Genomic DNA, 12,652 nt, shown 5'->3' on the forward strand with positions numbered 1-12,652 from the left:
CCACATGGCCAAACCACCTCAGTGTGTTCCTCATAATGCTTCCTATCACATCCACATCAACACCACAACGCTCCTTTATATCCTCATTCGTCAGCCTGTCTCTCCATGTGACTCCACAGGCTCCTCTTAAATAACTCATTTCCACTGCTCTCACTCTTGACTTGTGTCCTTCCAACAACGTCCAAGCTTCACTTCCGTACGTTAGAGTTGGTAGCACAATACTGTCATGTAGTAACTTTTTCACTTCCATGCTCACTTCCCTGTTTCTTATCACTGCTTTCAAAGAACCAGCAACCTTTCTTCCCTGCTGTACCCTTTCAAGCACGTCTCCCTCCAAACCTCCATCCTTACTCATCACACTACCCAAGTACTTAAACGTACTCACATTTTCCAATTCCTTACCATCCAACCTCGCTGTACATTCACTGACTTCACCTCTCTCAAAGACCATCACTTTACTCTTCCCTACATTCACCTTTAGATTCCGTTTCTTACACACTCTCTCAAACTCATTCACCAAGCCTTGCAGCTCCCCTTCGTCTTCAATCAACAACACAGTATCATCTGCAAACAACAGTATAGGGAGTTTCCAAACACTCTCCTCTCTCACCAGGGCCACTCCAACATCCACTACTCTACCTTGTACCTCTTTTATTACCCCATCCATGTACAGATTGAACAACCATGGAGACATGACACAGGGCATCACCCTTCCCTTTATACACATTTACAATTACACTCTTCAGCCAATCATCTGGGACAACACACTCATAAATAATCCAATTTATCAGGTCAGTGACTAAACTCACCCCTATATCACCTGAGGCCTTCAACATTTTGGCAGTCAACCCAGACACACCTGCTGCCTTCCCCACCCTCATCCTGCCTATTGCCTCACTCACAGTAGCAGTATCAATCAAAGGCCAAGGGCCAGACACTGGATCTGCTGGTTCCAAACCTTCCCTGTCCCAGTCAAACTCCTCATTCAACAACTGGTTATAATGCTCTCTCCATGCATCTCTAATATCCTCACTGTTCACCACTACCCTTCCTTCATCATTCTTCACACACTGCTCACCTATAATATCATCAGGAGAGCAATGTGGTGAGGGAGTTGTGTAGTTTGGGGGGGAACCAGGTAGCTAGGAGAAGGCAGACAAAATGGAGACATGTGAGTCAGGGCAATGTGTTGATGTTCCTCTGGTGGAGAGTGTCAGCTATGTCATCGGTGGGAAGAAAAATTTTATGATTGGTTGCCCTGATGCTTATGTCTTTTATGCAGGTAGGTTGTGGTACAAATGCAGCTTCTAAGTTGCATAACATTTGCATCGTTTTTTGCAGGGTTGGATCCTTTTCCTGAGTGCAAGCTAGGGCCTGGTCCATCATTGGTAAAAACTCTGTAAGAGTCTTCAGATCCATCACTAGTGCCAATTCCTCCTGCACTTTCACTTCTTCTCCACCTTCCTCTCCTTGTGCCATCAGCTCGTCGTTGGACATATTTTTGGTTTGAATGTCGAGCACCTCCTGAATGTCTTCATCATCCACCTCTTCAAACCCTGCCTCGTAGGAGCAGTCAGTGATATCCCTGTAGATCTGCTTAAGAGGACGAAACCTGAAGAATGAGTGGATGTGTTCAGGCCACACCTTGTGCCACGCTGCATTCAGGGTGCTTTGCTTTTAACCTCTTTCCACACCACAGTAATATTGTCCATGGTTTTCTTGCTGTTGTACTTTTTCCAGAAGGTTGTGACTTAGTTCTTCTTCCCTGAGTTGCTTCCCCTCACCAGCTGCCTCATTGTACATTGCAGGTAGTATGCCTCGAATGTGGCTGCCATCCCTTTGCCCATGTGTTGGAGCAAAGATGTGTTATGGGCAAATAGACCACCTCATTGTTGTCCACCCAGTCTTCTATGCCTCTGGGGTGACTTGGAGCATTGCCAACTAGAAGAAACCTATTGGCCAGGTTCATCCTGCTGGCATAATCCTTGAGTATGGGGAAGAAATACTCAGCCATGTAGGAGCGACAGAGGGAGGTGATGAGCCACTCCTTGGGGTTCGGCATTCAGATAATCCCAAAATTTTCTTATGCAAAGCCAGCCAGTACCCCAGGATTTTCCAAGTGGTAAACTAGGAGGGGCTTTGGTTTTAGGTCACCTTCAGCATTCAACTCCAGGAGAAGCGTTAGGTGGTACTTTGCCATCTTGAACTCAGGCATATGTTTTTCCTTCTGACTGATATATGTCTTCTTTGACATCCCCTTTCAAAAAGCCCCTGTTTTGTCGAAGTTCAGGACTTGCTTGGCACTGTTTCACTTTCCTCGATTTGCTTTTTTAATTTTGCCTGGAATGCCTTTGCTGCCATTTAGTCTGCACTCTACTTCTCGCTATGCATCGTGATATTTCGGAGGCCAGTATGAACCTTAACCAAACCAGCCACTGCTGGCTTTGAAATCCTCTTTAACCTCTTCCTCCCTCGTCACCTTCAGGTCTTTCCAGAGGGACAGAGCCTTGGCACAGATGAAGCTTATAGCTAGGGGCCCCCTAGCACGATTCCGCTCATGCACAGCGCAAGTAGCCACTCCATCTCATCCATTATCGGTTCTTAGGTCTATGTAAGGCGCTTGACAGTCAGGCAGGACACCTGTTCTGTAGCTGCTTAAACTGCCACAGACTTCTTGATCATGGCTTAGGGGGTCAACATTGGTATTTGCTCCTTCTCCAGCCTGTTATGGGGGTATATATTATGGTGCACCCATAACTCTTAATAATCACCGAAAGGGGTAAGGTAAAGCTTAGAAAAAAAGTGACTGACTTTACACTGTAACATACACACTTTAAAAGAAACATGAGTTCGTTTTCAAAAAAGGAGGATTCACATAGGCCCCACAGTACAAATATAAAAACGAGTTATTTCTCTTACTTGACCAAATTACAGTCATTGGAGGCTACGTACCCACAGAGCTTGAGGAACTAGGAGAACTCATCGATGATATAATCCTGATATAATCCACACACTAGTGTTATATGGAGAAGTGAACCAAAACGGAAGTAATGCACAAACAGTGTGTTTTGTAATCTAAGTGAAAAGTGTGTCTGTTGGGAACTGTGTCCCTAACAAGCAGTAACAATCTATCTATTGCCAGATGCCTTAATCCCATACAGGGTGGCCACAAACAAATCGCCTCCATGTCGCCCTGTCCCCCACCATTTCACTGCCCTGCTCCCAGCTCACACCCTCCTCATATACCTCTCCTCTCCATCCCTCCATCTCATCCTTGGCCTTCCCCTCCCTCTCTCCCCCTCCACCTCACTCACATACCAGGGCTCTTGTTTGGTGAGCCACAGCTCCCAAATGTGAGTATTTTTTCCCTTCAGCGAAGAGATTTTACATGCAAGTCGCCTTTTGGTGAGGAGAAAATACATTCACTTCAAAATCCAGTAAACTACAATATAAGTAAATCTCACTTAAATGAACAAAAAAGCACATTGTGATCGATTACTAAGTATTTCCTTGACGCCATTGTGAATGTTTAAAACCTCATTATATGATTCTAATCATCACAATGTGTAAATAAATAAGTATATTTATTGCTCGTAAAATATTTTGCCTCGTAGTCAGTTTGGCTACTAAAAATTTATTTGGCTTGTAAATCTGAAACCTGAGGAGCCAAATGGCTCACAACCATTGGCAGTTAGCAAGAGCCCTGCTCACACTCTCCTCGTCAGTCTCTCACTCTATCCTCTCCACATGGCCAAACCACCTCAGTGTGTTTCTTTTAACACTCCCTCTCACATCCATATCCACACCACAACGCTTCTTCACTTCCTTATTTGTCAGTCTGTCTCTCCATGTGACTCCACGTGCTCCTCCCAAATACAGTAGCTCATTTCCACTGCTCTCACTTTTGACTTGTGTCCCTCCAACAACATCCAAGCTTCACTTCCATATGTTAGAGTTGGTATCTCAATACAGTCATGTAGTAACATTTTCACTTCCATGTTCACTTCCCTGTTTCTTATCACTGCTTTCAAGGAACCAGCAACCTTTCTTCCCTGTTGTTACCTTTCAAGCACTTCACCCTCCAAACTTCCACCCTTACTCATCACACTACCAAAGTACTTAAATGCACTCACATTTTCCATTTCCTCCTCATCCAACCTTCGAGTACATTCACTGACTTCATTTATCTCGAAGACCAAAACTTTACTCTTCCCTACATTCACCTTTAGATTCCGTTTCCCACACACTCTTTCAAACTCATCCACCAAGCCTTGCAGCTGCCCTTCATCTTCACTTAACAACGCAGTATCATATGCAAACAACAGTACAGGGAGTTTCTAAACACTGCTCTCTCTCATTAGGGCCGCTCCAACATCCACTGCCCTACCTTCTCTCTCTTTTATAACCCCATCCATGTACAGATTGAACAACCACGGAGACATGACACATCTCTGTTTCAACCCAACCTTCAAATAGAAAAATTCGCTCAGTTCACTATCCACACACACTGCAGTCTTAGCTCCCTCATATATACTCTTCACAGCATTCAACAACTTCCCGTGTACTCCATATATTCTTAATACTTTCCACAATCCTTGTCTATCCAACCTGTCATATGCTTTCTCCAGATCCATGAAGGCCGCATACAACTTCTTTCCCTTCTCTTGAAACTTTTCTGCTGAAGATCTAAGAATGAATATCTGATCTACACAACCTCTTCCCCTCCTAAAGCCTCCCTGTTCTTCTCCAAGTAATTCCTCTGTTATTTCCCTAACTCTTTCAGTAAGTATCCTACCATATACTTTTCCTATTACATTAAGAAGACAAATGCCCCTATGATTACCACACACTTCTTTTTCCCCTTTTCCTTTGTACAAGGGAATAATTACACCTGACTTCCAATCCTCCGGGACTCTACCTTCCTCCCAGGCCAGTCTGCACATCTTCCACATCCATTCTACTACTATCCCCCATGCTGCAACATTTCACCACACATCCCATCAATTCATGGGGCTTTCCCCATTTTGACTTTCTTAATTTCTTCAACAACTTCCATCCTACTGATTTCTTCCTGTATTGTCACCCCAAAATGTGTGTTAAAAACATGTGACGAAATGTGTCTCATTATTTCCTCAAGCTTTTGTAGTAGTTTTACTCCACCTCTCCAGGCTAACTAGTTGCTAGGCTGTCATAATTATAATCTGTAGCTCAACTACCAGTGATAATCTAACACATCCTAAACCTTAGCCTATTAAGATCCATTAAGAAGATGGAGCTAGTCAGTTATTGGAATACACTCTCAATTTTCCCCTCCTACACTATATGTCACACCCACTTATGGTCAAGGACGAAGGTCTGTCTAACGTAGTACGTGAAAAACATTTTGTGATATTCTGCCCAGAAGCAGAAAAATCTAAAATCATTTAATGATCTTTCTGACAGCTGAGCAAACAGAGGGAAAATAGAGAGGTCCTGAATTCTTCAACTGGGGGTAGCCAAACTGATAATGAAACCCTTGAAAAATTATTTAATGTTCTTGATGGCTTGTCTTCTCTCTCTTTTTACCTCTGTTTCACCAATTCATTACTGGGGAACTACACCAGTGACAAGCCTGTTGGCATTTTACAAGTTCCAACTTAACTTTGAGGGAAAGGCTTCACCATACTGTCTTGGCCTTTTCTTTGGCAGAGTTGGATCCTTGTGTTCCTCGTCAGTACTGTACCATGCTTTCCATTGGACCTTTCGCTAGCACCACGCTTAGGCTACCCTTGGGACTTACTCTCATGCCAGACTTGGTTTCAAAGTATCAGGTTACTGTATTTCAATACTAAATTGTATCTTCCCACTTTATATTGCACACTACACCTATGTGCTCACACTTGAATTCTGACATTGTGATCTTGATGGTGGTCCGATGGCAGTGCTTGAGCATGAAGATGATGTAACACATTGAGTGTAGGGAGAGATGATCACTGCTGTGGAACATGTGAGAGAGTGGCCAAGCGGGACCTGGATTTCTGAAGGATGGCTGGAGGGCTGGTGCATGTTTGGAGGCTTTGAAAAGTGTTCTGCACCTGTAAACACAGGTGGCTACCTTTGCTTAAATGTTTGAATCTCAGCTTGTGTGTGTGGCTGCTTGGATGCATGGGATCATCTCAGGGAGGATCACATTGACCATCACTATAGGTATTCTTTGGGTTGCTCAGCGAGGCCAGGTATAACTTCTGATACATCGTTTTATTAATTCATTGCTAAGTGCACTGAAAAACATTCCTATGCATGAAGGGGTTAATATGATGATGCCTTCTTAAAATTTTGTTCTTGCTGCTGCCAGACTGTTGGTAGTAGTGGGTTAATAAATAAAATAGTAGATAGATGGTGGGATAGGTAAATTGCTGGTCTAACTATCTGTTATCCTGTCCAGATGTTTAATTTTACCCTCAAGAATGTTTTCATATCTGTCTGTATCTGTATCAGTCTCTTTTTTAGGTCTACTGTTGAATGAACCTATTCCTTGGAAAGAGATTTTAGTTGTAAATCCACGATCATCTGAACATAAACCTGGTTGACAGCAAGATGAAGGTGCCCTTGTAGTGTGACCCACCATGGACCTCATGGGGGATAGGGAAGGAGTTGAGGGATATTTTTATAATTGGTTAGCTCCACTACAGAACTTAGCCTTTCTCATGCCTGCAGGTATGCTAACAGGTACATTACTGGCATTAGATCCTTGGGAGGTCCTCTAGTGCCAGGTCACTTTTGACTCCAAACATGTTTGGTGATTCACATAAATAGGTGGAAGATGCCCTATAGTTGAACTTCACTTCTTTCTTAGCCCATGCTTCAAAAGCTTCAAAAGCTGGGACATTTGGAGTTCTAACCACAATTTCAGGGAGATCATTCTGCATTGATGCTGTTTGGGATGTACAGTAAATGCTTGCTAAGTATGAATCAGGAATTGGTGTGTTACATGCAATATAGTGAAAGTGCTGAATGTCAGGGTTGAGGTTTTGTGTTGCCTATGTTTGTATGTGTTAGGAGTATGGATATGTCATCAGTACAGTATTAACGGACAGGGTGTGAATGTGTATTTGCCTAGGAAAGGATATATTACCAATGATTTTGTATTAGCATTTGAGTTTCAATAACCTCTTAACCCTTCTAGATGCCAGGGAAAGTGAAAGTGAGAATACTGGCTGGCCGCAACCTACCTGTGATGGACAGGTCATCAGACACAACTGATGCCTATGTGGAGGTCAAACTGGGCAGCGTCACTCACAAGACTGAGGTGTTCCGCAAGAGTCTCAACCCACAATGGAACTCAGATTGGTTTATCTTTGAGGTGAGAGAGAGAGAGAGAGAGAGAGAGAGAGAGAGAATAATGAACTGAATAGTGAAGGATAAATACATGGAAGGGAGGAAAGGAAGTACAGTAAGATCTCACTGTAACGGACTAATTGGGGCCCAAACCATTCCGAAAAATGCTAAATTCCGATAAAAGCGACATCCGGACTTCCCCCCTGCTAATCTGGACTTTTTCCATTATATCATATCAGACATTAGTCCGTATTGCGTGAATGGTTTTTAAACTGCTTTGACTATCATTGTGGTACTGTACTGTGTTATAATTTCACTACATTAATCAAATGGTATAATATATATAATAATACTGTACTGTACATAGATAAACATGTCTTTTATTTACCTTATTGTGGTGAACATAGCTGAAGTGGTCAGGCAGTCCGGGCTGCTTCTGGCTTTATCGGACTTTTTCCCGATAGGAATTTAGGCCGGTAGCTCCTTGAGTCTGATAAAAGCGAATTCTGGTCTGTTGAAGTCTGTTATATCAAGGTTTTACTGTATTGAAAGATAAGATTTAAAAACAAGATTAATCAGATTCTGTGAAATATGTGCCAGTTTGCTGGGTTTCATAAAGTTTAAGTAGCAAAGATGGAGGAGTAAATACTTTTGAATAGATTAGTGAAATGTGAACAGCAGTATTCCCACGCATTTGTATGGAAGTAAAGCATGGACTTTCCAGGACAGACACAGATCAGGAGAGTATTGAGTAGGGATATGCCGATAGTATTGGTATCGGCAGTATCAGCCTTTTTTTTGTAGTATTGGTATCGCTATTGGCAAGGTAAAAATATGGCTGATACTCCGATACTTTTCTGGTTTATTATTTGATTCAAGACACTCATGTTTCATGACACTGATAAACAGATGATGATGATGTTATATTACATTATAATTACATGTGTGATGTAACATCATATATTATGTATCGATTACTATATTGCTCCTGCGTTAACAGCCACGTTACCAGCATCAAATAAATCAAAATCAAATCAAATCAAAATAAAAAATATCGGTATCAGCAAAGTATTGGCCATTTGTTAGTATCGGTATCGGTATGGCTGAAAAGTGGGTATCGGGATCAGTATTGGTATCAGCCAACATCTTGGTATCGGCACATCTCTGGTATTATGTAGAGAAAAATACAGACAGACAAATAAGGAAGTTTGAGAGCATTCTGGTGTTGATGTAGGTGTGCTGGATGTTATCAGGAGTACGGTACTCGGAGATGGTTTGGCCATGTACTGTAGAGCAAATGAAGAGTGAGAGAGACCACTTGGAGAGTGTACTGGTGTGTTAATAAAATTGAGGGGGAAGGGGAGAGGGAGACTAAGAATGAAGTGGAAGGATGTTGTGAAGAGTTACAGTTGTACCCTGCTATGCGATGGGAGTGAAAACAGATCACAGCTGAGAAATTGCTTACTGAGTTCAATTTAGCACGGGTTCATCAGGAATAAGGAGAGGGTCAAGGGCCGCATAACCTAAAATCTCAAAAAACATTTTTGCCACCCACCTGATGTATATCCTAGGCTGCATTGAGTTGTTACTAGGTCCCCTTGAGACCGGGGGAGAGCTGTGCAGTTTTTTCCAAGTCACAAGTTTCAGAATTTCACACACAGAAAGTTCTCTCTCCATGTAATGTTGCACACTGTACCATTTGTTGTGCACTTGCACTGTTATTTTGTGATAATTGTGGTGTTTTGATGTGCATACAAACACTGGGTGGCCCTCTTGACTCAGACATGTGACTGTCGGCATGTGCTAATGGTTCATGTCTGCACTGGGTCATTGTTCATGGCCATTAAAAAAATATATATATCATATAAGCAATATTTGCTATTCTTAACCTGAAACTGGGTATAAGTTTTCATTGATTGTTCTGTCACTTGAACGCATACTCAACCATCGCATCATGGGGCGTGAGTGTATATGAGTGAGAGTGGTGTAAGATGGAGGGAGGACAACCCTGTTGGAGGACTTGGAGACATGGAAATACTTTGTCTTTGACCACTCCCCTTCACAATTTTTGTAAAAGTGAGAGAGGAATCCATTCTCTCTCTCTCTCTCTCTCTCTCTCTTTCTCTTTCTCTTTCTCTAAAAATCTGTACCATTCTACATCTGTCTTCTCTGGCTTACAATGTACAGGTGGTCCCTGTTTTCCATATGGTCAACTTACGAATTTTTGACTTTACAAATGTGGAAACTGTAATTCAAAGTTTGAATTTTGATCTTTTTCCAAGCTAGTGTTGTGTGGTACAATGCAGTGGCAGCGAGCTGAGTCCCAGGCTGCCTGGGCTGTAGTTAATATAGACAATTGATGCTCTACAGTGTTCTGTGTTGTCAGTTTTTTTTTTTTTTTTTTTTTTACCCCCATAGATACGTTATGTTTTGTGCATCCGTCATGTGTACGAAGTGCCCATCTGTCTCTCCTGCCACTTGTGAGAAGAGGAAGAGAAAGGCAGTTACTCTTAAGATGAAACTCAATTTCCCAGCGTGAAGGTGGCAAGCCCATGGATTCCGCGACAATTCCCCCTTAGAAAGATTCCCTGTCATTTATTTACATATCAGTTTACCCAACAAGTATACTAGTTTTGGGGTTATTTGAATTGTAAATGATGTTGGTTTAATGTTTTTATGTTAAATTAAAAATGTGGCATCAAATGTTGGTACAGTATTAACAGAAAAAATATAATATTGAAACTTGAATCAGTTGATATATTGTAACTTTGACTTCATCAATTAACATAAGGCCGCATACAAGATATTAGCACATACAGTATTTAATTGTCTAATAACTTTAAGTGAATGATTGATATACAGTCGTGGACATAAATAATCACCTATCCTCCAGTACCTCGTGCCTCAGGCTGGCTCCTTTATGTGCGGCAAGTCACACTGGAGTAAGACGGGATGAGAGAGAAGGGATGGTGGGTGGGGGGACGAGTGATGGTGCGAGGAAGGGAAGGGAGGGTAGGTAGGGGAGGGAGAATAAAATGTGAGGTGGTGGTCAGATTATTTGTTTGTCTCTTTTCTTTCATTCAGGGCATGATGTGAAGGAGTTAATATTTGGTATATAATGCTGCATTACACCTTGTAGAGCGGCATCAGATAACAAGCTTTAGATAGGTGGTGATTTCAAGGGCTGGCTTGTGAGAGAAATATACTGACGTGACAGATCAGATGTTAGGGCATAGCCATCGAGACTGTGTGGGCCCAGATTGTCAATGCGTTAGAGCCAGAGAATGAGAGGACATGGGCCCACCTCCTCCAGCACACCAAGGACGAGTGGGAGCTGTTCAGACGAAACCAGCAAACCACCAGCTCAGACGAAACCAGCAAACCACCAGCAACATTGTTTCCTCGGTGCAGCGAAGACTGCAAGAGGTTACTGAGGCAGGAGGTCACTGGACTACTTATTAAGGCTTTCCTGGTTGCTTTGGCTTGAATAATGTCAGTAAACATTGACATAGATATTTAATGGGAGTTTGGGTAGGATTTAGTTTCATTTTCATTCTAACAGATAATGAGAGATACTGTTATTATAGCCACCCATGTGCACAGACATCATATTTATTTACCTTTCATGCACAGTTATTTTAAATAGCCCTTTGATATAGAGATGCCAAAAAATAGTTGACATGATAGTGACTGTATAGAGGGAGTAGCCTATATAGTGAGAGGATGATCGTATTTATTGTGGACACAGCTGTGTCGAAGGTTGCATATGATATTTAGTTCCAATATTTAATTACATGTAATGGTAGAGGAAGTTTCTTATATAAACATTGTGGAAGTCAAAGCCATCCAGATTCCATTCTGCGTCCGAAGTCAAAATACACGGATAAACCCAAATATCCGGCTCCGGACTAATATTTGATCTGTCACGTCAGTATATTTCTCTCACGAGCCTGCCCTTGATGTTACCAGCTATCTAAAGCTTGTTATCTGACACCGCTATACAAGGTGCAATGCAGCATTATCTACCGAATATTAACTCCTTTATATCATGCCCTGAATAAAAGGAAATAGACAAATTATGTGGCCACCACTTAGCATTTAATTCTCCCTCCCCTACCTACCCCCCCTCCCCTCCCTCATCCCACCCTCACACCACATTTGCACCATCACTTGTGCCCCCACCCACCTTCCCTTCTCTCTCTGGCCCCTCCCTCTCAGTCCCTCTTACTCCACCGTGACTTGCCACGCATAAAGGAGCCAGCTTGAGGCACAAGGTACCGGAAGATAGGTGATTATTTATGACCACGACTGTACATTAAAATTATGCTAATAACCTACATTCATTATGTGTATATAATTATTGTATGTAAGTTTAAGTTTCTAAGCCAACTGACAGGAAACTTTCATGTTTTGACTGGGAATTGTCTGATGGCCAATTGTCTCGACAGTGACTTGTCCTGTGTGTGTTGTGACAGGGAATCGTCCAGATGGGGAATTGTGAACCAGCCGGCAACGACCATTGCACGTGAACTCGGACTTTCAGAATTGACGATCCCAGTGCAATATTCAATAATAAACATGAGAGATATTTAACTCTATATTATAAAAGAGTCATTGTGTTAATGATTTTGCCCAACTGTAGGTTAATGTAAGTGTTCTAAGCATGTTTAAGATAGGCTTGGCTAGGTTATGATGTTTGATTGGTTAGGTGTATTAGATGCATTTTTGATTTACGAAAAACTCAACTTATGACAAGTTTCTCAGAATGTAACCCATTCGTAAGTAGGGGACAACCTGTACTTTACTCAGCTTATCCTTTGTATGTAATGTTAATGTTAGAAAATAATGCATTTTTGTGCAGTATAAAAGTAGGCAGGGAATATGTGGATAATATTCTTTTTCCACTCTCCCACCCCCAAAAAAAAATAAATAAATAAATAAAGCTTGTTGATAAGAGGAATCAGGCTCTAGACCTCTAATGCTAATAAATAGTATCTGTAGAGTGACTTTGCTTGCTGATCTCTTTACATTGATATTTATTATTATGATACTGATCTGCTTAAAAAGGTACAAATTTTCTCCAACTCTTAGTACTCCTGTTGCATTTTCATGCAGTGATGGATCCTAAAGCATTGGTCTCCTCCAGGATGTCTTTATACATCCATCCATCCATCCATCATCCAATCTTACCTTGCCTCATGAGGAGCATAGGAGCCCTGGGCTGGGCATGTTGGGCCTTACATTTAAGATGAGAGTGACCAGCTTCACTCATCCCTGAGTGGCATTACGTGAGCAATAACCCCAACCACCTCTTGGATGTAAACCTTCACTGGCT

At 42.0% G+C, this 12,652-nt stretch overlaps 1 protein-coding gene across 1 annotated transcript in view; it reads left to right on the top strand.

Moving 5' to 3' along the window:
• Positions 1-7,165: 7,165 nt before the first annotated feature.
• LOC145391352 (uncharacterized) overlaps positions 7,166-12,652 on the top strand; it is a 210,905-nt gene continuing 205,418 nt past the window's right edge. Inside the window, exon 1 of the mRNA XM_080265950.1 lies at positions 7,166-7,342. Within this exon, the coding sequence (XP_080122076.1) occupies positions 7,166-7,342 (177 nt within the window). The remainder of the gene's footprint in view (positions 7,343-12,652) is intronic.

Source organism: Coenobita brevimanus, chromosome 18 (genome assembly GCF_032717465.1).
Source record: "Coenobita brevimanus isolate Jiangsu-jjx chromosome 18, ASM3271746v2, whole genome shotgun sequence".
Lineage (NCBI taxonomy): Eukaryota > Metazoa > Arthropoda > Malacostraca > Decapoda > Coenobitidae > Coenobita > Coenobita brevimanus.